The following is a 13,000-nucleotide window of genomic DNA, read 5'->3' as shown; positions in this document are numbered from 1 at the left end:
TCGCCGCTTATGTAACTCTAGCTTACCATGCTGTATGTTCGAGAAGAAAGCCGGTCGTTTTTTCATTTCCAGTGGCTCAGTTTTAACTGCCGGGACTGATGGTGTATTTGTAATATAACTGTTAATTGTGTACATGACCGCACTGGTCTCTGGAACAACAGTATATCGCCCGGTAACATTGTGTAAGTCGAAAGAAGATATGCCATGCCGAGCTGCGCCGGAAAAAAGGCAAATCTACCTTACCTAGAAGTCAGAACCGAACAAAAATGAAGAAATTCGAGACTAGATGCAAAAACATAGGTATACGCGATCAATGGTTAGCCAAGAAGCGCGCCACATCGATGGCATCGCTGACCGATGCAGTTTACGAACATTTACACGAAAGGTGGCCAAAATAAGAGAAGAACTGAAGTATTTGAAGTAAAAAGCGCCTATAATAAGAAATGTTAAAGGTAATGACACGATTACGGGTGTGTAATACGTTAAATACTGTGCTTCTAACCCAAGAAAACAAATAGTGACTTTAACTGTTTTTTTATTGCTTAAATTCTTAATTATGAAGTACAACGTAGTATGCCTACGCAGGCTACGCTGATAGCTTTTATTAGTCCAGGCGAATGTTGCTTATGAAAATCCTTAGTAAGGTTTTGATCAACAATAAAAAACTGCTTTTGCACATCGCAGAAGTTTCACGTACTCAATACACTGGAATACTTGGTAACAGGAAACAAAATAACAACGTTAAACTATACAGACAGCAAAATCTAAACAAAAACAAAACAAAGCATGCATTTGGAAGCCAGGGAAGAATGAATTGAAAACATCGTGGTTAAAGCCAGTATGTACTAGGATTCAACGGCCACGGCCACTGTAGTGGCGGCCGTGGACGATGTGGAGGACAGGGGCTCGGAGGGCGGTTCCACCGCGGCGGGAATCTCTTCCGTACACAGCTGATATTTCGCTGGCATCCATACCTACAGCACATGATATTATTTATATGTAATTCTCGTATGGCTCCCAGTAATAATATCCAGCTTTATCGTAAAAACATGTGACGGCCAATGACTAGCCTGCATTATCCAGCAACTTTAAGTAACTGATTCATACACATTTAAAATTATTAAATGATTTATTTTATGGCTTATTTTTAATTGGTGTTTATTTTGACTTGTTTCAAAATTCTTTTTTCGCAGTAATGAGCAAAACTGCTACAAATTTAATGATTATTTTGCATTATTTAACTATTCTCAATAATTGATTCATATATACCCAAATTTATTAAATGATTATTCTGCATTAGTCAACAATTTTAAATAGTAAATATATACGTATTTAAAATTATTAAATGATTGTTCTGCATTATTTAACAATTTTTAAATATATTTAAACAATTGATTCACATATCTTTAAAACTATTAAATGACAATTCTGCCTTATTTAACCATTTTAAATAATTGATGCACATATAATTATACAAATTCTTTAAATGATTAGTCTGCATTATTTATTCACAATGATCATCCTGCATTATTCAAAATTTTTAAATAATTTATTGATACCATTACACAGCCTCCCCCGGCTCGTGGTTACCTGCACAATAGCATCCTCCGCCACACTGGCCAGCACCATCTTCCGGCCCTCCACCGCATTCCACCCGACATCCGTCACCCGCCCGGTGTGTCCGCCGTGGACAAACACCAGCTCCGGCGGCGCGTCCACCTCCACACTGCGCTCCACCGTCGTCCCCACCTGGGCCACATCCCACAGACAGATGCGTCGGTCCGCCCCGCCCGACGCCAACACCGTCAACTGGTCGGGTTCATGGCACCAGTCCAGACTGAAGACATCGCTCGTGTGGTACTGCAGGGAATGCAGTTTCCGTCCCAGATAGCGCATATCCCACAACCCGATCGTTGTGTCGTCGGACGCTGTGGCGAGTAAATACTGGGCCCGCGCAAAGGACACGGCGTTGACGCCGGCGGTGTGCGCGACGACGGAGTGGCTGGGACGGGAGAGATCGCGGGAGCGCAGATCAAACAGGCAGAAGCAATTGTCCGCCCCCGCGGAGGCGATCAGGGTGGGGTACAGGGGGTGCCAGGCAATATCCTGCACGTATAGATGACGCAAACAGTGTTAGACCGTTTTTTCATACTTATAGACATAGTTTTAGACATTATGGCTAGACATACAATTTATTTGAAAGAAGACCGAAATGACTATTGGAGAAATCGCTTTCTAATGAATTTCGTTCAAAAGATTTGACGTTTTAACAGAAAAATAGAACAAAACTGGGATAAAAAAGAACTGATAAATGCAATTATCAAGACAGTTAGAATCGATTACAAATTTACAGTTGATTTGAACTGAATTTCAGATTACATTTCAAAAATCATTATTTTATTGATTTTCTTATTTTTTGTAATAACAGTAATAAAAATGATTTGTTATAAACTGCTGTTAATTAACTCCGGGATATTAAATTAAATCCCTTGATTTTTCTCGCTTGAAAATCGACATACAAGAAAACAAGCACAGTATCAAATGCAGTCTTCTCCGAAGACCAGACACGTGCCACTACACTACAACGGCTGATACGCTGAAGAGTAAAAGTAAAATTCGTATCAGAGCTACGAGTACAGAGTACGTGCAGTACTTTTGGTAATTCACACAGCAATATCACAATATTTTATTAAACTAATTTACCAAAATTTAATGATTTCCAATGCTAAACTGGAATACAGTGAAGCTCAGGTTAGACTTCATTTTCAGATCAAGCACGAGTCTGAAATCCAAACACAACCGAGTACCTGCGCTGGTAAAATTTATTTAATTTTTTTACAAATATTTTTCTCTATTTCAACACGTTTCATACGCAAGAAGGCCCGTTTTAGCCGTGAAATGCCTCGAAAAGTAAAGCAAAATACGGAAAAAATAACACCGGGAATACAGTTTTACCTCCACGGATGTCGCATGTCCAGTGATGGTCACGGTGGGCGTGACTTCCGCCCGTTCCCGCAGCCCGCCCACATCCCACACCAGGATCTTCCCGTCCTTGGCGCAACTGGCCAGCCAGCCCTCCTTCTGCACCGTGGGATTCCAGGCCAGTCCGTGTGATGCGGGGTGTTTGGTGTCGTGGCCGACCAGTTCAAACAGTCCCGGTTTCTCGACAATGGGATCATCGTAGGACCAGCCGTCCTCCAGCTCCTCCTTCCAGTCGTACACCAGCATGGTGCTGTCGGCCAGTTTGGCGCAGACTAGTTGGGGGCGCTGCGGCATGATGCGGACGTTGGTGATAGGGTAGGACTGGGCGATGATGCCGCAGGTGAACAAACAGGAGGGGGAGGCGCTGAACAGGCCGATATCGCTGCGGAACTCCGTCGGCTTGTCGTCCAGATGGGCGAAACGGTCGGGGATGGCCGCCGGGAAGCGCACGTTCATTATCACGATGCCTGCCAATTTTCAGGGACAACTGATCATCTCCGCTCAAATAACAAACAAATTGCCATACAAGTTTATTTATTGCCAATTATTAAAATTTCAGAGTTTGGTACTTTTAACTCTCTTATTGCTAAAACTAGTAACGCTATGTTTGGAGAACTGGAAAAAAACTCTGTTTTGGTATATAAACTCTTTTTGGAATTTTCGGATTTTTTTCGGAAGTGGTCACTGGAATTTGACCAGTGACCACTTCGTAAAATGCAAAGGGGGAGGATCAACAAAAAAATTACGAAAAAATCCAGATCGTCTGGGTCTCTTTCGTACTTTATATCACCGTAAAGGCTGATATTTGTGCAAACGAACAAAACAAAATTGTTCAAAATTCGGATTGGTTTCCGATTCTGCAGGGTCTCCCAAAGGGAAGATTCCTGGATGACACACTAGGTTCCAGATTTTGTTGGACAAGTGTAGCTAATAGCGACTACCCCCTAAGCAGACACAAAACTAGAACACCTAACAGTTGTGTCTGTGCGAAAATGAGCCGGGAGAAGCCGAGTAATGCCTTACAAGTGTACAGGGAATTTACCACGGCGACCTAAAAAATCCCGGTCGGTTTTGAAAACAGCATATTTTAAAACATTCCTCTTTCCTGTGGAAGATAAGGAAAGCCAACCACCTTATTTTTTTCTTGAAATAGGCGACAAAAGTACATGAGAAAAAAACAAACACTGAAAAGTACGAAGACCGTTAAAAGTTTCAAGCCAAAATATCCTGAAAACGCTGGTCAGTCGAAAACTCACCGGAAATGAAATTGAAATATAAATAATATGAGATCTATACAAAAGACAGCAAAAATTTTTTTTCAAATAGGTGAACCGTGAACCATAGTTTTATCCATAATAATTGAGCAGAACTAACAAGTACAGGGAAGTGAGGGGGCGAATTAAATATGCGCTGTCTTCAACTTGGCGCTACCACGCACAATGCCAAATATAATTTTTGATGAAATTAACTGTTAACTAACTGTCTTTTAAGAAAGTTATAGAAAGCAATATTATGGGTTTGCTAAAATTATTTCCTTCAGACGTTAATGTAATGTGATTGCATCACATTACATACGCGTTACTGTATGTACCGTCAGTGTATGCAGCCGCAGCTGAATGTAATACAGAGGTTCTCTTCACCCGTAAAACTGCATTTGGTTCCGCGGAAAGTGTATCCCTATTAATTATATTTATATGGAAAGACAGTTTTATATGTTACGGATGAGTGGTTCACAGAAAACGGCATGTGATACACAGGTTCGCACGTCGGTTCATGCAAATCGCATTCATCGCTGACTGATAACGCCTGGACAGTTACAATTTTATCTCGTTCTTCACGAATATTGTCGTGATTTGGCAAATTTCGTTCGAAAAATACTAAACCAGTTTTAGCTGACAAAGATCTGTCGGCAGCTGAGCTTCTACTCATAAACATACCAATTAATCATAATGAAGATGTACGAGTATCAATTTGTATGTTTATGTTTATACGTAGAAGTCAATGGTATAATTATAATCTATGTATATACTTAATTATAATTATGTCTTACATAAATATTATATAATTTCACTTTTCAAATTTGAAGAAGTGTAAACGCTCAAGCTCATACACGTACATCTTCCTTATGGAAATAATTGAGATGGTCACTCTTGCTCTTTCTTTTTATCCATTGTGCGCGACTGCATGTTCACCAGTTCTTTTACATTTATTACGTACGGACGTACGGTCATACATTGCGATATTTCGACCGTATTACTGGAAAAATGTGTATTATACAGGTCGATCGCACCAAGTGTGGGCAGTTGAGTAAAATAATTTGAAAAATAATTGTGTAAACCATTTTGTTGTTTACTTTCACCTTAATTAGTGCAACTTTTTATTGCAAATCCAGCGATGTCGAAATTGAAATCCGTTGATGCGCCCGGAACGAGTAGGGCGGGGCTTAATAGGAGAGGGTAGGGGTCAGTTTTTTAATGTTTATAACCGCCCCTCTCAAAAATTCAGTATTTGATATTTTTCTGTGAACCTTTTTGTAAGCCATTGGGTGGCCTTAAAGGCATTCGTTAAGGGTTAGCAAAAGATTCTTGTGTGATTAGTGCCAGTTGTGAGCTCAAAACAAGAACTAGCTCCCATAGACTTGTACGTTAAAAGGTACCATCCGGAGGATGTGGTTGCCTAGAGCAGGGATCGCGTTTGGCCAGGCGTTTGTGATTTAAAGGACGTTAGAGAAGGACCTTTAGAAAACCGTATTATTGTTTGGTAGTTCTCACGTGTCCAGAATTTTTAAAGAATTATAGACTGAGCATAGATATTTCTTAATAAGCAGTGCGTTTTTTTGGATAAAATGAAATTAAAAATTCGGCTACCGTTCCCTGCATATTAACTTCTACCGCAGAAATACGACTAAAAAAGTTGCTATAGACCATGAATTATCATATAAAAATAACAAAAAGATTTTCGGGTTCAGTGGTAGCAAACGGATATTTTTTCTAACTGCCCACACTTGGTGCGATCGACCTGTATGTACTTGAAAATTAGGCGTTTCATTTTTTCTTGATTTTTTTATTCGTAGTGCAGCCCCTACAAAACTCCTGGTAGCAATGGTAGCGCCTAATAAAAAATTACTGTACTTAAATTAAATTATTCACCTTCAGAAAGCGTGCGCCAAATAACAGCGATATCGGTGTTATTGGGCGCACTCTCTTGCTTTTATAGCTGACTTCTTTTTGTAGCAGCAAAAAAAGGAGTAAAGCACTGTAATATAAAACAGCCGGCACCGGCAGATGAAATTTTCACTAGCGCCATGAAATGCTAACCCATAACGTTAATTACTGAGCAATGAGCATTGCACTCGTATTGTTTCTTATAACTATGCACCCGTTGAAGCGGTCGGCTTTCTGTTTCTTGTTTGTAATATAATACAAGAACATATGCACACGTTGTACATATATGTATCTATATAATTATGTATATATACATAAGAACACAGCGCAAGCAATAATTCTTTTATTTTAATATTATATGCATATTTCTACCTGTACATTCATAATTTCATTAATCGTAATGGGCTTATGGTCAATCAACAGAAGACATTCAACGGCCATAGCTGAATACACACAGCAAACGGGCACGTACGCGTCAATACTGTTCAAATGTCAAAAAACGTCTCTTATCAGGATTTCACACAGAGTCGCGTCCCAACGGCTGCGTGTGCCATGCAGTTCCATTGCGCGGTGTAACACTTAATAGTGAATGCGCTCGACAAAACTTGATGTTTCAGTGGCGCAGTCTTCTTACCGCATTACACTAGCACTAAAATTCTTGGCTTCACTCTTTATATTGTTATTTGTTTCCCACTGTTATTAATTATCCGGCAGGCGGCTACTAATTTAACTACTGTTATTTATTAGGATATTAATCGACAGATTTCACCTTTGCCATTGACTCTCAGGCAAAAGATGTTTTACATCGCCTGGCCAGTGTAGCCGTATCTTATTACAAATTTATAATACTCTTATTACATTTCTTTGTTTTGGGAAGTAGCGATTGCGAATCGTAGTACCAGAAATTGTGCACATCGCACCGGTATTCCCTAACTGCATGGCAATCTAACTGGACGCTCAGTGCTATCAAGCGAGGTTGGAGTGGATGGTTTGGCGACACACAGAAAGTGTCAGATGTCCACCGATATCGAGGAAAAACAATGCATTTTCCAGAAAAAGCAGTAAAGTTGCGCAAATCTCAGTTATTTACCTGTTCGTGCTGGTATCATTATCAGTCGAAAACTTTAGCATACACTCATACACAACAACCGCACCTGAACCTAAACCGTTATTAAATCCCTACAGTATTGATAAATTATGAAAAATACCTAAGTACGTACACAAAAGGTTCCTCTAGTGACTAATTAGTATTGTACCACATAGTATAGGAATTCAGAATACAGACGCAATGGTTTTGGAGGGGAAAAACAGCATTTGTACCCAGATGTTTTTGCCGGGTCACGACAAAATACTTCCAGGACAAATTTTGTCTTTTTCGGGACAAAAAAACACTGATTTAAGGGTGATTGTGATTCATACGTTTGCCATATGAGTAAACGTCTAAAAAAATGTTCCGGTATTACTATAATTCATATATTTATTATTGATGGGGTATGTAGCTGTTATAAAGGGGTGAATTGTATAAAGAGTATCTTCCGTATGCTACAGTCTACGAGACTATCCAGTTCCTTACATTTTGAATGTTATAGACGAGTGTCCCAAATAAAGAGTGTTTTTAAGGAAAAGTTTTACTGCATTCTGCCTTTTGCAAGTGCATCTGACTTTTTCTTACTGTGCTGCATTAACGTACTCCCACGAATTCACCTGTATGCTGTCCATCATCAACAGTCCATGTTGACAACGTATTTTTTTAAATCTCTTTAGTTTTCTGCTGGAGCGGTGAATGCGTGTTGAACACAGACCGAATACGTGGGAATGCGCTAACATGCTGCAAGAAAGCTGCAGTAAATCAGTCATGAAGGCGAGATAAGCGAGGGAAAATACTTTAGGAATAAAGGCAGAATACAGGTAGTGTAAGTGAGAGTACGGGCACACTCTGAAGGCATATCAATCTCGCCCCTACGACAAAGTACCTTTGGCATTCAGCAGTAATCCCACCTATTCCATCGGTATTCCATATAGCTGTAGACATGACTGTAGCTTCCATTTAATGTGTCCCGGTATTCTCCGTATTCCGCATGTATTCACCAGCGTGTTCTTGGTTTTCATAAATAAAAAATTAGGAAACGCCTTGAATTCGGGCAGAGTGCTTGCGGAATACGTGAAAATACCTCGATATTAAAGCGCATGAATGCTGTCTAAGCGGTTCACCATGTGTGACTTTCTGTTCTGACCATCTCACCACGAGCGTAGCATGACTAGACACATGTATCGGAAGATGCCCATCCTACATATTTCCAAACCTGATTTTAGTTTTTCGTCCGTTCGTACGGGACGTACTAATAAAGTTAAGCCTGCGATCCGGCCGCACAGTGAATTTGTGTTTCTTTATCCTGGAAATCGTAATCATAGCTGCTTCGTGACCTTACATCTAGCTCCCTGGAAGTGCTGTATAAGCAATCCAGGTGAGATGCTTTAAGTACATCGTCGATACTACACTAAAAAAGACTGCAACAATACATAAATGTTAAATAATTAATAAGTTGTTAGTACGGTAGGAATACAAGGGAACAGGTATTAGGAAGGGATACCGGCTGATTGGCAGAGAACAGTGGAATCAAACTATGGCGGACATAAGATTACAACCAAAATATTTACAGATACATGGAATACAGTAGCACAAAAGGGTATCGGTTTCTTCCGTGGTACGAACAGGGTCACATCTAACCTTTGGTGATCTTTAATGTTTTCACACCCCCAAAAAGCGTGAGTTCTTTACGCGGCGAACCTAAAAGGTCGCTGTGTTGACCTTTAGTGACTTTAATTTTCTTCACCTACTCCAAGACCTGAGTTCAACCCGAGTAATCACTGTGGTCTGCACCCTCAGACCCCGGGGCCTCTGACACCGCAAACCCGGAAGGTCACTGAGCTTTATTTTTCTCGGTTAACGCCGATTTCGCAGCGAAAGCGGTTTGTAAACCTAGCTTACCTACCACTCCATATATTATACTATGTCGATGTATTTTCTTTTACAACATGGTTTGTTTGGTCGCATAAGGAAGTGGAAGCAATTCAACCTAAACCTCAACAGTGGATAAAATTATATTACTGTCAATGCTAATCATATTTTGTGATAGCAGAATGATTTTAAAACCGCCGCCTTTGAAGAAATCAACATTTAAAATGCTTAATTAACGCTTTTTGTGAGATAGCTTCTTTGGTTCCTTATGTAACGTTTGGTTTCCCAAAATATGCGGTTTTCTATGTATTTTGATCTTTAAGTGATTTCAAGCATAATAATGATTTGCTGTATTTTGATAAAGTATTAAGCGCACCTACTCTTCAACTACAAGTAAAAAAGATAAAACTTTAGGGTGCAAGAAATACTTCAACTTTGGGGCGCCCAAAAGGCTTAGGTTTTGTTCGTTGTAAAAAATATATTACATTCATCAGAATAATTGGATTTTCAAAAACTCAAGACGATGAACAAGTATTAAACCGAAGATAAGGGGCAGCTAAACACAGAACGGCGCTTTAACCAGGATTTGATTTGCGTCAGGATGACATTCACAAACTATTTTCGTAGTATCGTAACAGGCCTGTATCGTTTGTCGACCAGCATCGTGTACAATTGAAAGTTTCAGTGTACTGGTGACCATATCTTAAACTGTGCTGGTGCTACATTACAAAGAATATGTTCGTAAAATCCGAATTTAACGCCCATCTTTCCCTCAAAATCAACGCTAAAAGCGTCTCCCCGTGCGTACGAAATAGAAACGCTCACCCTCTTAGTTTATCACTCCGGGGCGTCAAATAAATTTCGGCGCACCCTGAATCATCGATTCTTGTCCTGATAATTTTAGTGTTTACAGATCAATGCGTTTGATAACAATAATAACTTTCTCGTTTAAGCTGCGATATCATAGGCGCGTCACTTAAATATGTTAAATATGTCCCATCCCCTCGTACTAAATGCACATCGTGGCTTTAAGCATCCCTCTCCCGAAACTCGTAAAAAATCAAAACCCAATGCGTTTAATTTAGAATTTACAGCAACTGCATCTTTCGATACTTTATCATAAACTGCTTTCGCCGTACAAACTGTTAAGAAACGAGTACTATCAACGCAGAGAATGCCGCGCCTACTTATTGAGTTACGATATTACTAGAAGTCCGCCGGCTTTTTAGGTTTTAAAATCTAGCCGCGATTTGTAAGGTACCGTACAGCATGCGATTTCAACGATAAAACAATATAAAAAGTGTTATGAACACAACGCTGCTTAGACAAACTCGCCGAACTCCTAAACCTGACTGACCCTGAGTTTGACTCCTGTTTCTGATGGAGGAGTTGTTCCCTGTTTTTTTTGCTGTTCACCAATGCAACTTTCAGTGGCCCTATTTGACCAGGACAGGGGAGAATCGAGACCCCACCCATCAAATTTTCGTAAAATCCACAGATCCGCTTAAAAGTAAATTTCCTTCAGTGCATTAGGAATTTATTTGGATCAAACTGGTTTCTGTAAGGACAATACCTTGGCTACATTTTTCACTCAAGCCGGCATTTCGTGTTGCGCCTGTTGCGCAGCAAAAACTGGTAACAAAAACAGCGAAAAAAAACGAAGTACGTAGCTAATAAACTGTATTCTTACAGTAAGCTCTCAAAATTTGCTGACCATATAGCTCAATCGGCGCAATCACCGTGCCAACTAACATTTTCCTGTTGGTAATATGTAATGGCAATTTTCTTGCTGAGCCAGTCAAAGGTATTCGAACATGACGCACGTAAAAGAATTACGAAAAGACTTCATCAAGCTGGGATACAATAATGAATAATTACACAGTTTCATCTGGCATTACTTTTATCAAGCACGGTTTGTTTTCCTGAAACAAGGTTTATTGTTTTGGTTAGTCACGAAGATTGTCTATCGAAGGAGTCTGAACAATTCGCGATGCGATAAGTGATTCATGAGAAATAAACCGAAAACGAAGGCTGAGATTTTTTTCAGCCACCCGTTCAACTCACTTTCCTTAAGCGCCTAAATTAAAAAACAGCATCTACAGACCAATGATTTCAATTTCTCGTTTTTACACATCCAAACTTTAACACCGCCGCCCGCTTGCCCTAAGGGCGGTTACGACCTTATACTAGTATTCTGATAAAGAATTAAGCACATACTTAAATACATATTCTGCTTGCAGCTAGGAAAACAACGATTATCAGCATAAGCAACGCAATTTTCACATGATCATTTATTCACACACCATTATATTTAATTAATCCTATTATCAAAATTAATGACTCCATAGAATAAATAAATGTACAACGGCTTATTCGCTTCCCGTTGCATTTCACTGTGGCACTGTGCGTCACACAGGCGGAATCCTTTTTGTTTGCACATACCACATTTGTCACTTTCTGTAATTTGTTCTTTATTATTTCACCACTTTATGCCTGATGGTTTTCGTAATTTTTTCCTTATTTTTCATCCAAAGTTGGACAGAAGAAGCCACTTTTCGGACACGAAAATCAAGAATAAAGAAGACTTTCAAATGTATGCCAAATCACGGTGCCACACCGGGCGGTTCTAATTGCGTCACGCACCGGAAGCCCATAAAATTCGTTCATTTAAAACGTTTAGCTGTGAGCTCTTCGTGAAATTTAAATGAAATCGAACGGGAAAGAGATTTCTGCAGGAATACAGCGCAGCTCGAAGGACATCACACCCATACGCATTTCGAGTACGCGTTCTAATGCAAGGGAATTAATAAAGTGATTTAAATAGTAGACAAAATAAACAGTCAAGATTAATTTTAAAATTTCCTAAAACTGCCACAGATATCGATTACTCCGAACGCACTAACAAAACAGATTGCACTATTTCTATTCCACAAAAATAAATTACTGTAAAGCAAACCACGACAGAAAAAAAATTACAAAAGTACACGGTGATATCAAAAACTGAAGAATGAAGCTGGTAGATTCTAGAAGAACGATAAGGAACCAAGCATGAAGAAACTTCTACTGCGTGCTTTCCACTCACCATTGAGATGCACGTCCTCCTCATTCCTTGCCGTCGTGCCCAGGACGATCTTCTGCTGCACATACTCCAGCCCCAGCTCCTCGTCCGTCACCGTCTGCGACTCGGGCACCCAGTCGACGGTGTAGCTGGGGAACTGGGTGGCCGTCATCAGACAGACGTCGTACAGAAAGGGGATGTTCTTCTTCCACAGTTTGTAGTCCTCGTTGATGCGCTTGTCCACGGTGAACTTGGGCACGGGGGACTGGGAGGAGGCCGCCTCGGGATTGACGGCCGAGGGGGTGGCCGGGGGGACGGTGGAGATCTCGGGGGAGTCGGCCCGGGAGGATGCCGCCAGGGGGGTCTGGGGCGCCGTGCTGGCGGTGTCCGGGACGGAGAGGTGCGAGGCGTCGTTGTCCAGGTAGTCGCCCGTGGACAGGGCGCTGTTCTCGTTGTCCATGGCCATGGTGGGGGAAGGGAAGAGTCAGCAGAGATCAGAATTAGAATTCCGCACTCAAAATCATACACGACATACAGCGGCCACTGAGGCACAGAGAACTGCGATGCAAATTTTGCAATATCCTGATGATGTTGTTAGTATATTTTTAACGTATATATTCTAAAAAAAACTGGAACCTTCGACCATTTAAAAAACTACAGTGTCCACAAATTTTCCCGATCTATAAATTTTCAAAACAGCTTCGACTTTTCAGTCTGCAGAAAAAGAACTTCGCCGCTTGCTTTAATGCAGTTGCACCGGAAACGGAAATCGTAAGTCGAACATCAGTGAGAATTAACTTACAACGTTACACGCCGCACGAGGGTGTACGCCCAGGC

At 40.6% G+C, this 13,000-nt stretch overlaps 1 protein-coding gene across 1 annotated transcript; it reads right to left on the bottom strand.

Moving 5' to 3' along the window:
- Positions 1-595: 595 nt before the first annotated feature.
- Positions 596-12,897, bottom strand: LOC129600043 (histone-binding protein RBBP4-like). The gene is made up of 4 exons (XM_055498435.1): positions 12,188-12,897; positions 2,956-3,449; positions 1,591-2,106; positions 596-974 (listed from the first exon to the last, which is right to left on the bottom strand). Exons 1-4 carry the CDS (start codon positions 12,627-12,629, stop codon positions 846-848), a joined length of 1,581 nt encoding a protein of 526 aa, XP_055354410.1. The 5' UTR covers positions 12,630-12,897; the 3' UTR covers positions 596-845.
- Positions 12,898-13,000: the final 103 nt, after the last annotated feature.

This window comes from Paramacrobiotus metropolitanus, unplaced genomic scaffold (genome assembly GCF_019649055.1).
Source record: "Paramacrobiotus metropolitanus isolate TYO unplaced genomic scaffold, Prichtersi_v1.0 Parri_scaffold0000162, whole genome shotgun sequence".
NCBI lineage: Eukaryota > Metazoa > Tardigrada > Eutardigrada > Parachela > Macrobiotidae > Paramacrobiotus > Paramacrobiotus metropolitanus.
This window is presented reverse-complemented; position numbering and strand designations above follow the sequence as displayed.